At 44.2% G+C, this 13,140-nt stretch overlaps 1 protein-coding gene across 1 annotated transcript; it reads right to left on the bottom strand.

Moving 5' to 3' along the window:
- Window positions 1-5,761: 5,761 nt before the first annotated feature.
- On the bottom strand, window positions 5,762-12,470 carry LOC106600553 (proteoglycan 4). Its single transcript, XM_014191996.2, has 8 exons — window positions 10,441-12,470; window positions 10,166-10,353; window positions 10,004-10,101; window positions 9,689-9,846; window positions 9,373-9,565; window positions 7,158-7,302; window positions 6,992-7,067; window positions 5,762-6,777 (listed from the first exon to the last, which is right to left on the bottom strand). Exons 1-8 carry the CDS (start codon window positions 12,101-12,103, stop codon window positions 6,686-6,688), a joined length of 2,613 nt encoding a protein of 870 aa, XP_014047471.1. The 5' UTR covers window positions 12,104-12,470; the 3' UTR covers window positions 5,762-6,685.
- Window positions 12,471-13,140: the final 670 nt, after the last annotated feature.

The raw sequence follows: 13,140 nt of genomic DNA, 5'->3' as shown, positions 1-13,140 counted from the left end.
GGTCATTTCAATTATTGAACCATTGATTCTGTTCTTGGATAATTTACTGAACAAAAATATAAACGCAACATGCAACAATTTCAAAGATTTTACTGAGTTACAGTTCATATGAGGAAATCAGTCGATTGAAATAAATAAATTAGGCCCTAATCTATGGATTTAACATGACTGGGCAGGGGTGCAGCTATGGGCCTTGGAGGGCATAGGCCCACCCACTTGGCAGCCAGGCCCACCCACTGGGGAGCCAGGTCCAACCAATCAGAATGAGTTTTTTGCCACAAAAAAGCTTTATTACAGACAGAAATACTCCTCAGTACCAACATGTAAAGTGTTGCCACAGACGTCTTAAGTTTTGAGGGAGTGTGCAATTGGCCACCTCCAACGTCATTTTAGAGAATTTGGCAGTACGTCCAACTGGCCTCACAACCGCAGACCACATGGATGGCGTTGTGTGGGTGAGCGGTTTGCTGATGTCAACATTGTGAACAGAGAGCCCCGTGGTGGCGGTGGGGTTATGGTATAGGCAGGCATAAGATACGGGCAACAAACAGAATTGCATTTTATCGATGGCAATTTGAATGCACAAAAATACAGTGAAGAGATTCTGATGCCATTGTGATACCCATTTTATTAAGGTATCTGTGACAAACAGATGCATATCTGTGTTTCCAGTCATGTATAATCCATAGATTAGGGCCTAATGAATTTTATTCAATCAACTGATTTCCTCATATGCACTGTAACTCAGTAAAATCAATGAAATTCTTGCATGTTGCGTTTATATTTTTGTTCAGTATAGTATAAAGAATTGTGTCAATTCCATATATTGTATTTCTATCGGCAATGTTTTATGTTGCATATGGACTGCCGCTGCACCCTACATAAAAGCCAACTTATGCTTGATCCGCAAATGTGATTCAGTTGCGGACTCTCCCAAATGTTTTAACAAAGCGCAGGGCTCCGTATAGCTCTGCACTGACATGATTGATTGACGGTAGGTAGGGGTGGGATTTCCTGTTGTATAAACACAACAGCAGTATGAATGCCCTGACATCTGCAGAGGCCGTATCACCATAAATACTGCACAGCCAATGCAGACGTCATATTGACCATGTAGCACCTTCAACCCTCATCTTATGCAGTGGGTATAGTGCAGGCACAATCTGTAGCCCTGTTCCACTTCAAATACTTTTAGCTGTCAGTCCCTGTAATATATCAACCATTGAAGGTATGGTAAGTGCAAAAACATATTAGATCAGTGATTACCAACAAGGAGGGAAATGGGTGCATAATAAATCTGTGATTAGGCCCTTAGTAATAGGTTGGGGATTGTTATCTACAGTATAACATTTCTACCTGCAGCCTTCTGTGACACTGGAATATCTCCCAACTCCCCAATTATTCCTGTCAATATGCTCACTTGAATAATAGTATGTATCATTGACCATATTTACATGCACACCAATATCCCATTATTATTCGGGATACTCAAGTATTCTGTTTTTGAGTTGACGCCTATAAACGTCATGTCCCGTTTACAATAACCCCAAAAAGCTTGTATCCCGGTTATGAGAAACCCGGATAAGATGCCTGGGATATACTGATCTTAGATGGGATACTGTGGCATGTAAAAGCTTGTATCCCGGTTATGAGAAACCCGGATAAGATGCCTGGGATATACTGATCTTAGATGGGATACTGTGGCATGTAAACATCTCATCCCATTTACTGTTGTTTTTGCAGTCTGCACAGGCTACGTTTCATATATCATGGGTGCTGTGTGATGTTTTCATCTGATTGTCAAACAAATCACTTAAAAAATGTGGCTACTTGCATTGATCCACCATAATTCCATACAAATGTATTTTGCTTGTGTGTCGTACTTGACCATATAGCCTACTGACTATTTTTACCACTCATTTAGATAACTTTCTGCTTATAATTTCCAACATGTGGTAAGCCATATTATAATTTCCAATATTTGGTAGGCCATATTACAGTTTCCGACATTTGGTAGGCCATTTGTTTGTCAACTATAGTTGGATACATGCAGTGCTGTAAAGTACTTAAGTAAAAATACTTTCAAGTACTACTTAAGTCGTTTTTTGGGCTATCTGTACTTTACTATACATTTTTCTTTACTTTTACTTTTACTTCACTACATTTCTAAAGAAAATATTGTGCTTTTTACTCCATACATTTTCCCTGACACCCAAAAGTACTAATTTTGAATGCTTAGCAGGACAGGAAAATGGACCATGTCACGCACTTATCAAGAGAACACGTGGTCATCCCTACTGCATCTGATCTGGCGGACTCACTAAACAGAAATGCATCTTTTGTAAATAATGTCTGAGTGTTGGAGTGTGTCCCTGGCTATCTGTAAATAATGTCTGAGTGTTGGAGTGTGCCCCTGGCTATCTGTAAATAATGTCTGAGTGTTGGAGTGTGCCCCTGGCTATCTGTAAATGATGTCTGAGTGTTGGAGTGTGTCCCTGGCTATCTGTAAATAATGTCTGAGTGTTGGAGTGTGTCCCTGGCTATCTGTAAATGATGTCTGAGTGTTGGAGTGTGCCCCTGGCTATCTGTAAATTATGTCTGAGTGTTGGAGTGTTCCCCTGGCTATCTGTAAATAATGTCTGAGTGTTGGAGTGTTCCCCTGGCTATCTGTAAATGATGTCTGAGTGTTGGAGTGTGCCCCTGGCTATCTGTAAATGATGTCTGAGTGTTGGAGTGTGCCCCTGGCTATCTGTAAATTATGTCTGAGTGTTGGAGTGTGTCCCTGGCTATCTGTAAGTGATGTCTGAGTGTTGGAGTGTTCCCCTGGCTATCTGTAAATGATGTCTGAGTGTTGGAGTGTGCCCCTGGCTATCTGTAAATGATGTCTGAGTGTTGGAGTGTTCCCCTGGCTATCTGTAAATGATGTCTGAGTGTTGGAGTGTGTCCCTGGCTATCTGTAAATTATGTCTGAGTGTTGGAGTGTTCCCCTGGCTATCTGTAAATGATGTCTGAGTGTTGGAGTGTGCCCCTGGCTATCTGTAAGTTATGTCTGAGTGTTGGAGTGTTCACCTGGCTATCTGTAAATGATGTCTGAGTGTTGGAGTGTGCCCCTGGCTATCTGTAAATGATGTCTGAGTGTTGGAGTGTGCCCCTGGCTATCTGTAAATAATGTCTGAGTGTTGGAGTGTGTCCTGGCTATCTGTAAATAATGTCTGAGTGTTGGAGTGTTCCCCTGGCTATCTGTAAATGATGTCTGAGTGTTGGAGTGTCCCCCTGGCTATCTGTAAATGATGTCTGAGTGTTAGAGTGTTCACCTGGCTATCTGTAAATAATGTCTGAGTGTTGGAGTGTGTCCCTGGCTATCTGTAAATAATGTCTGAGTGTTGGAGTGTGCCCCTGGCTATCTGTAAATAATGTCTGAGTGTTGGAGTGTGCCCCTGGCTATCTGTAAATAATGTCTGAGTGTTGGAGTGTGCCCCTGGCTATCTATAAATAATGTCTGAGTCTTGGAGTGTGCCCCTGGCTATCTGTAAATTATGTCTGAGTGTTGGAGTGTGCCCCTGGCTATCTGTAAATGATGTCTGAGTGTTGGAGTGTGCCCCTGGCTACCTGTAAATAATGTCTGAGTGTTGGAGTGTTCCCCTGGCTATCTGTAAATGATGTCTGAGTGTTGGAGTGTGCCCCTGGCTATCTGTAAATGATGTCTGAGTGTTGGAGTGTGTCCCTGGCTATCTGTAAATAATGTCTGAGTGTTGGAGTGTGTCCCTGGCTATCTGTAAATGATGTCTGAGTGTTGGAGTGTTCCCCTGGCTATCTGTAAATTATGTCTGAGTGTTGGAGTGTTCCCCTGGCTATCTGTAAATTATGTCTGAGTGTTGGAGTGTTCCCCTGGCTATCTGTAAATGATGTCTGAGTGTTGGAGTGTTCCCCTGGCTATCTGTAAATTATGTCTGAGTGTTGGAGTGTTCCCCTGGCTATCTGTAAATGATGTCTGAGTGTTGGAGTGTGTCCCTGGCTATCTGTAAGTTATGTCTGAGTGTTGGAGTGTTCCCCTGGCTATCTGTAAATGATGTCTGAGTGTTGGAGTGTGCCCCTGGCTATCTGTAAATGATGTCTGAGTGTTGGAGTGTGCCCCTGGCTATCTGTAAATAATGTCTGAGTGTTGGAGTGTGTCCTGGCTATCTGTAAATAATGTCTGAGTGTTGGAGTGTTCCCCTGGCTATCTGTAAATGATGTCTGAGTGTTGGAGTGTCCCCCTGGCTATCTGTAAATGATGTCTGAGTGTTAGAGTGTTCACCTGGCTATCTGTAAATTATGTCTGAGTGTTGGAGTGTGCCCCTGGCTATCTGTAAATTATGTCTGAGTGTTGGAGTGTTCCCCTGGCTATCTGTAAATGATGTCTGAGTTTTGGAGTGTTCCCCTGGCTATCTGTAAATGATGTCTGAGTTTTGGAGTGTTCCCCTGGCTATCCAGAAATGTTAAAAACAATAAAATGGTGCAGTCTGCTTTGCTTAATATAAGGAATTTGAAGTGATTTATACTTTTACTTTTAATACTAAAGTATATTTTAGCAATTACATTTACTTTTGAAACTTAATTATATTTAGAATCAAATACTTTTAGACTTTTACTCAAGTAGTATTTTAATGGGTGACTTTTACTTTTACTTGAGTAACTTTCTATTAGGGTATTTATACTTTTACTCAAGTATCACAATTGTGTCACGTCCTGACCTTAGAAAGCTGTTATTTTCTATGGTAGAGTAGGTCAGGGCGTGACGGGGGTTTTCTAGTTTAGTTTTTCTATGTTGTCAGGTTCTAGTTTTGTATTTCTATGTTGGGTTTTGTTTGGGATGATCTCCAATTAGATGCAGCTGGTCCTCATTGTCTCTAATTGGAGATCATACTTAAGTAGGGGGTTTTTTCCACCTGGGTTTGTGGGAGATTGTTTTTGAGTAGTGTATGTTTCACCTCTGCGTCACACTTTGTTTTGGTCTTTAGTTTATGTTTATGTATTGCATAGTTTCACAGTGTAAATAAAATGTGGAACGACACACACTGCACTTTTGTCGGCTTCTCCTTACGACAGCCGTGACAATTTGGGTACTTTTTCCACCACTGGATACATGCAGCTTCTCTTCTATCATGACTTGTTGCTCTATAACACTAAATAAAGTACTGCTCACCAGAATATCAACTTACATTGATAGAATGAATGCATTAGTAATCTAGGGGACACTTGTACATTTGTCTGTTTCATTTAGGGACCGAGGAGAAAATGCAATAACTCCAAAACAGTGAAAAGATTGGTCCTGTGCAAAATGTCCAAATGTCATCAGTTTGACTGGTTTTAAGGAAATTAAAAGCTGACTTCAGTTTGTCTTGAGTGCATATTTTATGTGGTTGAAATACTGTCTGCTTGCATAACAGTGTCATAGCACATTACACTTGCTTTTTCTCAAGAAATGTTGAAAAAAAGAATCATATTTCTCCGCTCCTGTTCCCAAGACAAAATTAACATTGGTATCATTTTACTGCAAGAAATGCCTAATTATGTAGGAGTTAATATTATATTAAGCTAGATTACTATATTAAGCAACATGTGAGAGGTTATAGGCCTATAGTCAGTGTCCATTTTTCCATTACTATTCCATTTAACCCATATGAACTCAAATGAGGTATATTATTTTTATTCAAGGATACAGGGATACTCATGAGCAGGATATCAAAGGTGTATGTAAAAAGCGTTTCCCGAATAAGACCTTAAGCGGGGTATGCGCTACTACATAAAATACTGTGTGCATATAAACGTGGTCATTGAGGCAATTCAATGTTGATCTACAGACCTTATATAGTAAAACTACTTCTGACTGTTTTGGCCCAGAGAATGATAGTTCTACACAACCTTGACCACTGCTATCAAGGTGTTCCAAGAATTAGACAATGCCTTCACATAACAAACCTGACCAGATTTACAGGTCCTATATGCACATTTTTATGGCGAGAGAGTAGGACATTTTTATGAATTGCCAACTTTGTGGTACAACTGTTTATTAGAAACAATAAACACATAGCAAAATCAGGAGCCCATGTTGTATTATAACCATATAGAGTTAAAGTTTGTGTCTGAGGTCATGCTGTAATCGGGATATTTTCAACGAACCTTGACTTGGTGATACTTTCTTTGTTATTGGTTTGAAAGGTTCCAGTGTATGTAGGAAATGCCTGGAGTGTCACAGGAGACCCCTGGAGTAGGTTAACACACTTCTGTGTCTAGTGGAACTAAAAAACCCAGAGAATATTCAGAAAAATAATATATCCACCTTTGCATAGATTGAGAAACGCCTCTTGCACGTGTGTAGATCTTTGTCGCACTTTGTGACATGCTGTCAGCCGAGGCCACGGCGCATAGAAACGAGTAGTTCCTGCAAAGATGTTGGGAATTGCAAGATGTCTGGCAGCTAAAATCGGGAGGCAATTCCTCACTTGGTGCAAAAACTGGATTTAATATCTTTATGAATATTCTTAGATTTTCGGAGTACCACCGGCAACTGGACACGGACGTTTATAAGAGACAAGTTTCTTCCAAATCAAGAACAAAGAAAGTATCTGCAAGAAAAATGCTATTCAATACCTCTTTCATACCCCATTACAAACTGTAGCTGGTTGAATTAGTGGTCTGAAGGTCAGACAGGCTTTTTGTCAACCAGGACCACTTCTCCACTGGAGACCACAGCAGTGTGTATAGTCTTCCTCTGAGCAGCAGCAACATCTCTCCCTGAAAAACACAACGGAACCTGGGTCATATTCACAATCACAAAGCATCTGAACGCAGAAGTGTTGATCTAGGATCAGTTGTCTGTTAAATCATAATGATTAAGATTATGGACAGGGAGGATCGGATTCTAGATCAGCACTCCTACTCTAAGACACTTTAAATATGGGCCATGGTGCCCAAGCAAGGCCTTTATAAAGGGAGAACCACTACCTACTTTGCCTGTTGCATTTAGGTTCACAGGAGACCCCTGGAGTAGGGTAACACACAGATGTACTACAGTGGATGAAAATCTGTCAAGAGAGTACAGAATAAAATAAGTTAGAGAAAAGTAAATAGTATATCAAATAAAGTATTTATTATTAAAAAAGCTAGCCAATTACCCGATCTTTCTGGGGAGACAGAGTGTGATCCACAAAGGTGAACATCTCGAGGGTAAAGCGTTTGTAGTGATTGGGGTACAGAAGGCCAGAGGAACGTTCCACAGGGACCATGGTGGTCAGGTAATTATCATTCGGGAAGGAACAACTGGGAAGAGAGAGAGGAATAAATAGATAGTTCATGTTGCAAAATTTCATCCAACCCTTCCTGTCCAAAGCACTTTACACTGAGTGTACAAAACATTAGGAACAACCTCTCTTTCCATGACATAGACTTACCCCAAAACAAATCATATTTTATTGGTCAAATACACATGGTTAGCAGATGTTAATGCGAGTGTAGAGAAATGCTTGTGCTTCTAGTTCCGACAATGCAGTAATATCTAACAAGTAATCTAACAAATTCACAACAACTGCCTAATACACACAAATCTAAAGCGGTGAATGAGAACATGTGCATATAAATATATGGATGAGCGATGGCCGTGCGGCATAGGCAAGATGCAGTAGATGGTATAGAACAGTATATACATTTAAGATGAGTAATGTAGGATATGTAAACATTATTAAAGTGTCGTTATTTAAAGTGACTAATGATACCTTTAATAAGTCCATTTATTAAAGTGGCCAGAGATTTGAGTCAATGTGTTGGCAGCAGCCACCCTATCTTAGTGATGGCTGTTTAACAGTCTGATGGCCTTGATATAGAAGCTGTTTTTCAGTCTCTCGGTCCCAGCTTTGATGCACCTGTACTGATCTCGCCTTCTGGGTGGTGGCGGGGTGAACAAAACAGTGGCTCGGGTGGTTGTTGTCCTTGATGATCTTTTTGGCCTTCCTGTGACATCGGGTGGTGTAGGTGTCCTGGAGGGCAGGTAGTTTGCCCCCGGTGATGCATTGTGCAGATCGCACTACCCTCTGGAGAGCCTTGTGTTTGAGGGCGGTGCAGTTGCTGTACCGACAGGATGCTCTCGATTGTGCATCTGCAAAAGTTTGTGAGTGTTTTAGGTGACAAGTCAAATTTCTTCAGCCTCCTGAGGTTGAATAGTCACTGCTGCGCCTTCTTCACCACGCTGTCTGTGTCGGTGGACCATTTCAGTTTGTCCGTGATGTGTACGCCGAGAAACTTTAAACTCTCCACCTTCTCCACTACTGTCCCGTTGATGTGGATGGGAGGGGGGGGGTGCTCCCTCTGCTGTTTCCTGAAGTCCACGATCATCTCCTTTGTTTTGTTGACGTTGAGTGAGAGGTTGTTTTCCTGACACCACACTCCGAGGGCCCTCACCTCCTCTCAGTAGGCTGTCTCGTCGTTGTTGGTAATCAAGCCTACCACTGTAGTGTCGTCTGCAAACTTGATGATTGAGTTGGAAGCGCGCATGGCCACACAGTCATGGATGAACAGGGAGTACATGAGAGGGCTGAGAACCCTTGTGGGGCCCCAGTGTAGAGGATCTGCGGGGTGGAGATGTTGTTTCCTACCTTCACCACCTGGGGGCGGCTCGTCAAAGTCCAGGACCCAGTTGCACAGGGCGGGGTCGAGACCCAGGGTCTCGAGCTTAATGACGAGTTTTGAGGGTACAATGGTGTTAAATGCTGAGCTGTACCAGGTGAAAGCTATGATCCCTTATTGATGTCACCTGTTAAATCCACTTCAATCAGTGGAGATGGAGGGGACGGAACAGGTTAAAGAAGGATTTTTAAGCCTTAAAACAATTGAGACATGGATTGTGTATAGTTCCCTTCCATGGGTGAAAATGTTTAAGTGCCTTTGAACGGGATATAGTAGGTGCCAGGTGCACCGGTTTAGTGTGTCATGAACTGTAACGATGCTGGGTTTTTCACTCTCAACAGTTTCCTGTGTGTATCAAGAATGCTCCACCACCCAAAGGACATTCAACTTGACACAACTGTGGGAAGCACTGGAGTCAACATGGGCCAGCATCCATGCTGAACGCTTTCGGCACCTTGCCGACGAATTGAGGCTGTTCTGAAGGCAAAAGGGGGTGCAAATCAATATTAGGAAGGTGTTCCTAATGTTTTGTACACTCAGTGTATATATAATTTAAAATACATAGTGGTACATGATGCCTTCTGAGGTCACATAACGAAGAGATCTCAAACATAGTATTCAAACTACATACAGTATTAGTAAAAAGAGCAAGACGTATAATCAAGGAGCAGCAAGCATGGAAATCAGGATGATATTACTGTAGTTACTCACTCTTCAATGATGAGATCCCACTGGGGCATGCTGACAGGGCTGGGGGCAGAGGTGGTCCAGCAGTGCTCCAGCATCAGGAACAGGTTGGGATCCTTCATCTCCAGGATGCGAACCTCAACGTTCACAGGCTGCCTCAAGACTTTAGTGATAGGGTATTCTTCCTCAGTGTAATACAATGTGAAGGATCTCGACCCTGGAAGTCAGACAGGATTGGAAAAACTTTTGTAAAAGTATATATATTTTTTTTTTGTATCACTTCATGCGTTCAAATATTACAAATTGACACAGAACAAGCCTGAAATGAAATGCACGTTACCGTCATTACATCCCTTGGTGTCACATGTTCCTTTGGCCAGTCTGAGTTCCACTCTGAGGGGTCCTAGAGCAGCAACAGGAGCGGGTGCAGGAACAGTGTTCACCTCAATAACCAGAGCCTCTACTGCAGTGGCAGAGTACTTACACTGGAACAGCAGCCTAGATAGGGAGAAGAAAGCAGTGATACAATAGGATCTTTAAGCATACTGTATCACTACTTTATGGGCTAAATCTAAGTCCTTACACGCCTGGGATGTTCTGAATTCCCTCTGGGGAATCAATAAAGTAAATTCAATCTTACAGAGAGAAGACTCACTCAAAATGGCTGTCCCTGGTGATAGAGCCTCGAGGTCCCATCCCCACGTTATAGGAAGATGCCATCCTGTTCTCATAAACCACATAGCCACTTTCTTCCTGCAGGGGAGAGTCCACAGTTAATACTGAGCCAGTGTATAACATGTATATTATCTCTACTCACCTTTAGAGTGGTGCCACAGGCAGTGACAGGGAACTGGTATATGGCAAAGGCTAAAGTGATGCCAACAGGACTGCAGGGGCTGTCATTCCCCCCCAACAGACTGATGGAATCGATGTCTATTTTAGGCGAAGTGGCATCCCTGGCCACCACCACCACAAACTGACCATCCCTGGTACACTGCACAGTCACTGGGGAAAGAGAGGAAAAAGTGAATGTTTTTGAGCATTACAATATTATCTGAGCATTACAAGACAGAAACAATATCAGACACTCACCTGCCTTTCCATAGTAACACTGCTGTCCATTGAAGCAGCAGTCGATAGCCTGACATTGAGATGGAGTAATATCTGGGGTTCCACATTGCACTGTATCCTGAACCTTTACTTGACATCTCTGATCTGGAGTTGTGTTTACTGCTGGCCTCTGGGGTTCTGACCTCTGGGGAGTCTGCAGCTGTGGCCACTGGGGCTCTGGCCTCTGTGGAGTCTGTAGCTGTGGCCCCTGGATCACTGGCCTCTGAGGAGTCTGCTGCTGTGGCCACCGGAGCTCTGGCCTCTGGGGAGTCTGCTGCTGTGGCCACTGGAGCTCTGGCCTCTGGGGAGTCTGCTGCTGTGGCCACTGGAGCTCTGGTCTCTGGGGAGTCTGTAGCTGTGGCCTCTGGGGATCTGGCCTCTGGGGAGTCTGTAGCTGTGGCCTCTGGGGTTCTGGCCTCTGGGGAGTCTGCAGCTGTGGCCCCTGGGTTTCTGGCCTTTGGGGAGTCTGAAGCTGTGGCCACTGGGGATCTGGCCTCTGTGGAGTCTGCAACAGTGGCCACTGGGGCTCTGGTCTCTGGGGAGTCTGCTGCTGTGGCCTCTGGATCACTGGCCTCTGGGGAGTCTGCTGCTGTGGTCTCTGGGGAGTCTGGGGCTGTGGCCACTGGGGCTCTGGCCTTTGGGGAGTCTGTAGCTGTGGCCTCTGGGGTTCTGGCCTCTGGGGAGTCTGCAGCTGTGGCCACTGGGGATCTGGCCTCTGTGGAGTCTGCAGCTGTGGCCCCTGGATCATTGGCCTCTGAGGAGTCTGCTGCTGTGGCCGCTGGAGCTCTGGTCTCTGGGGAGTCTGTAGCTGTGGCCTCTGGGGATCTGGCCTCTGTGGAGTCTGCAGCTGTGGCCTCTGTATCACTGGCCTCTGAGGAGTCTCCAGCTGTGGCCACTGGAGCTCATGCCTATGGGGAATCTGTAGCTGTGGCCACTGGGGCTCTGGCCTCTGGGGAGTCTGCAGCTGTGGCCACTGGGGCTCTGGCCTCTGGGGAGTCTGCAGCTGTGGCCACTGGTGCTCTGGCCTCTGGGGAGTCTGCAGCTGTGGCCACTGGGGCTCTGGTCTCTGGGATGTCTGCTGCGTTGGCCTCTGGGGAGCCTGCTGATGTGGTCTCTGGGGCTCTGGTCTCTGGGAAGTCTGCAGCTGTGGCCCTTGGGGCTCTGGCCTCTGAGGAGTCTGCAGCTGTGGTATCTGGGGAGTCTGCAGCTGTGGCCTCTGGGGCTCTGGTCTCTGGAGAGTCTGTAGTTGTGGTCCCTGGGGCTCTGGCCTCTGGGGAGTCTGCAGCTGTGCCCCTTGGGGCTCTGGTCTCTGGGGAGTCTGCAGCTGTGGCCTCTGGGGCTCTGATCTCTGGTGAGTCTGCAGCTGTGGCCTCTGGGGCTCTGATCTCTGGTGAGTCTGCAGCTGTGGCCTCTGGGGCTCTGGTCTTTGGGGAGTCTGCTGCTGTGGCCACTGGGGCTCTGGCCTCTGGGGAGTCTGCTGCTGTGGCCACTGGGGCTCTGGCCACTGGGGCAGCCTAGGCGTAGAGGTTGTAATTTGGGGTTGGGGGTTGTTGTATGAAGGAAACCTCAAGTTACGCTGTCCATCAGAACAACATGCAAACACTACCAACAACACAAACCCAAAGGAACACCACCTCACTGCCATACCTGCTCAATAAGCTATCTTCAATAATACAGGTATCTGCAATATTGCCTATACAACCTATACTATCTAATACAGATTTATACCTGAGTATAATGGAATGCTAGAAACTGCCTCCTGTATTCAAAATGAATCCCTTTCCAACCCTGTGCAATTAAATGGTCAGCACTGTATTGTCTAGACTAGTCAGTGGACTTATCCAGAAACAACCACTAGTAGTCTGTGAAAATAAGAGTAAAATACAAGTTGCAAAAATAGATCGCAACAAGGAAACAAAAACCTGCTTCAGTGCAGAAGAATTGTTCAACCTCCATTAGGAAGAACACAGCTTATATACCCTGAGATATATGATGTAATACATCACTATGTGTGTACGTGTTCCTGTGTGTCCTCAGTCCTTGTACTACGACCTTTAGCGAGACGCTGACGCAAATTCCTATCATGTGCGAACACATGGGTGCAACTTTGGTTTTAGAAGTGGGGGGGACATAACTTTGCGGGTGTCTGGGGTTCCTCAAACTTTGGGGGGCATCTAAAGCTTATTTCCTGCATTTCTACACAAATATAATATGACCCTTCTAGCTGTCTCTATTTAGAACAACAAAAAGTAAGCAAAAATGGCCACAGTCATCAAGCTAGGTAAGAGATTGTGTTTAAATATGCTTAAGTGGTTAACTTCTATGGGCTAGGACCCGCGGTACACACTATCAACAGCCAGTGAAATAGCATGGCGCGAAATACAAAACAGCAAAAATCTCATAATTTCATTTTCTCAAACAATCAACTATTTTACACCATTTTAAAGATAAACTTCTCGTTAATCTAACCACATTGTCCGATTTCAAAAAGGCTTTACGGTGAAAGCATAAAATTAGATTATGTTAGGACATAAACTTCACAAGAAAAACCACACAGCCATTTTCCAAGCAAGGACATGCATCACAAAAAACAAAAATACAGCTAAAATATTCACTAACCTTTGATGATCTTCATCAGATGGCACTCATAGGACTTCATGTTACACAATACATGTATGTTTT

The sequence above is a fragment of the Salmo salar genome, chromosome ssa03 (genome assembly GCF_905237065.1).
Source record: "Salmo salar chromosome ssa03, Ssal_v3.1, whole genome shotgun sequence".
Classification (NCBI taxonomy): Eukaryota; Metazoa; Chordata; class Actinopteri; order Salmoniformes; family Salmonidae; genus Salmo; species Salmo salar.
The sequence above is the reverse complement of the archived record's forward strand: the minus strand, read 5'-3'. Positions and strand labels throughout refer to the sequence as shown.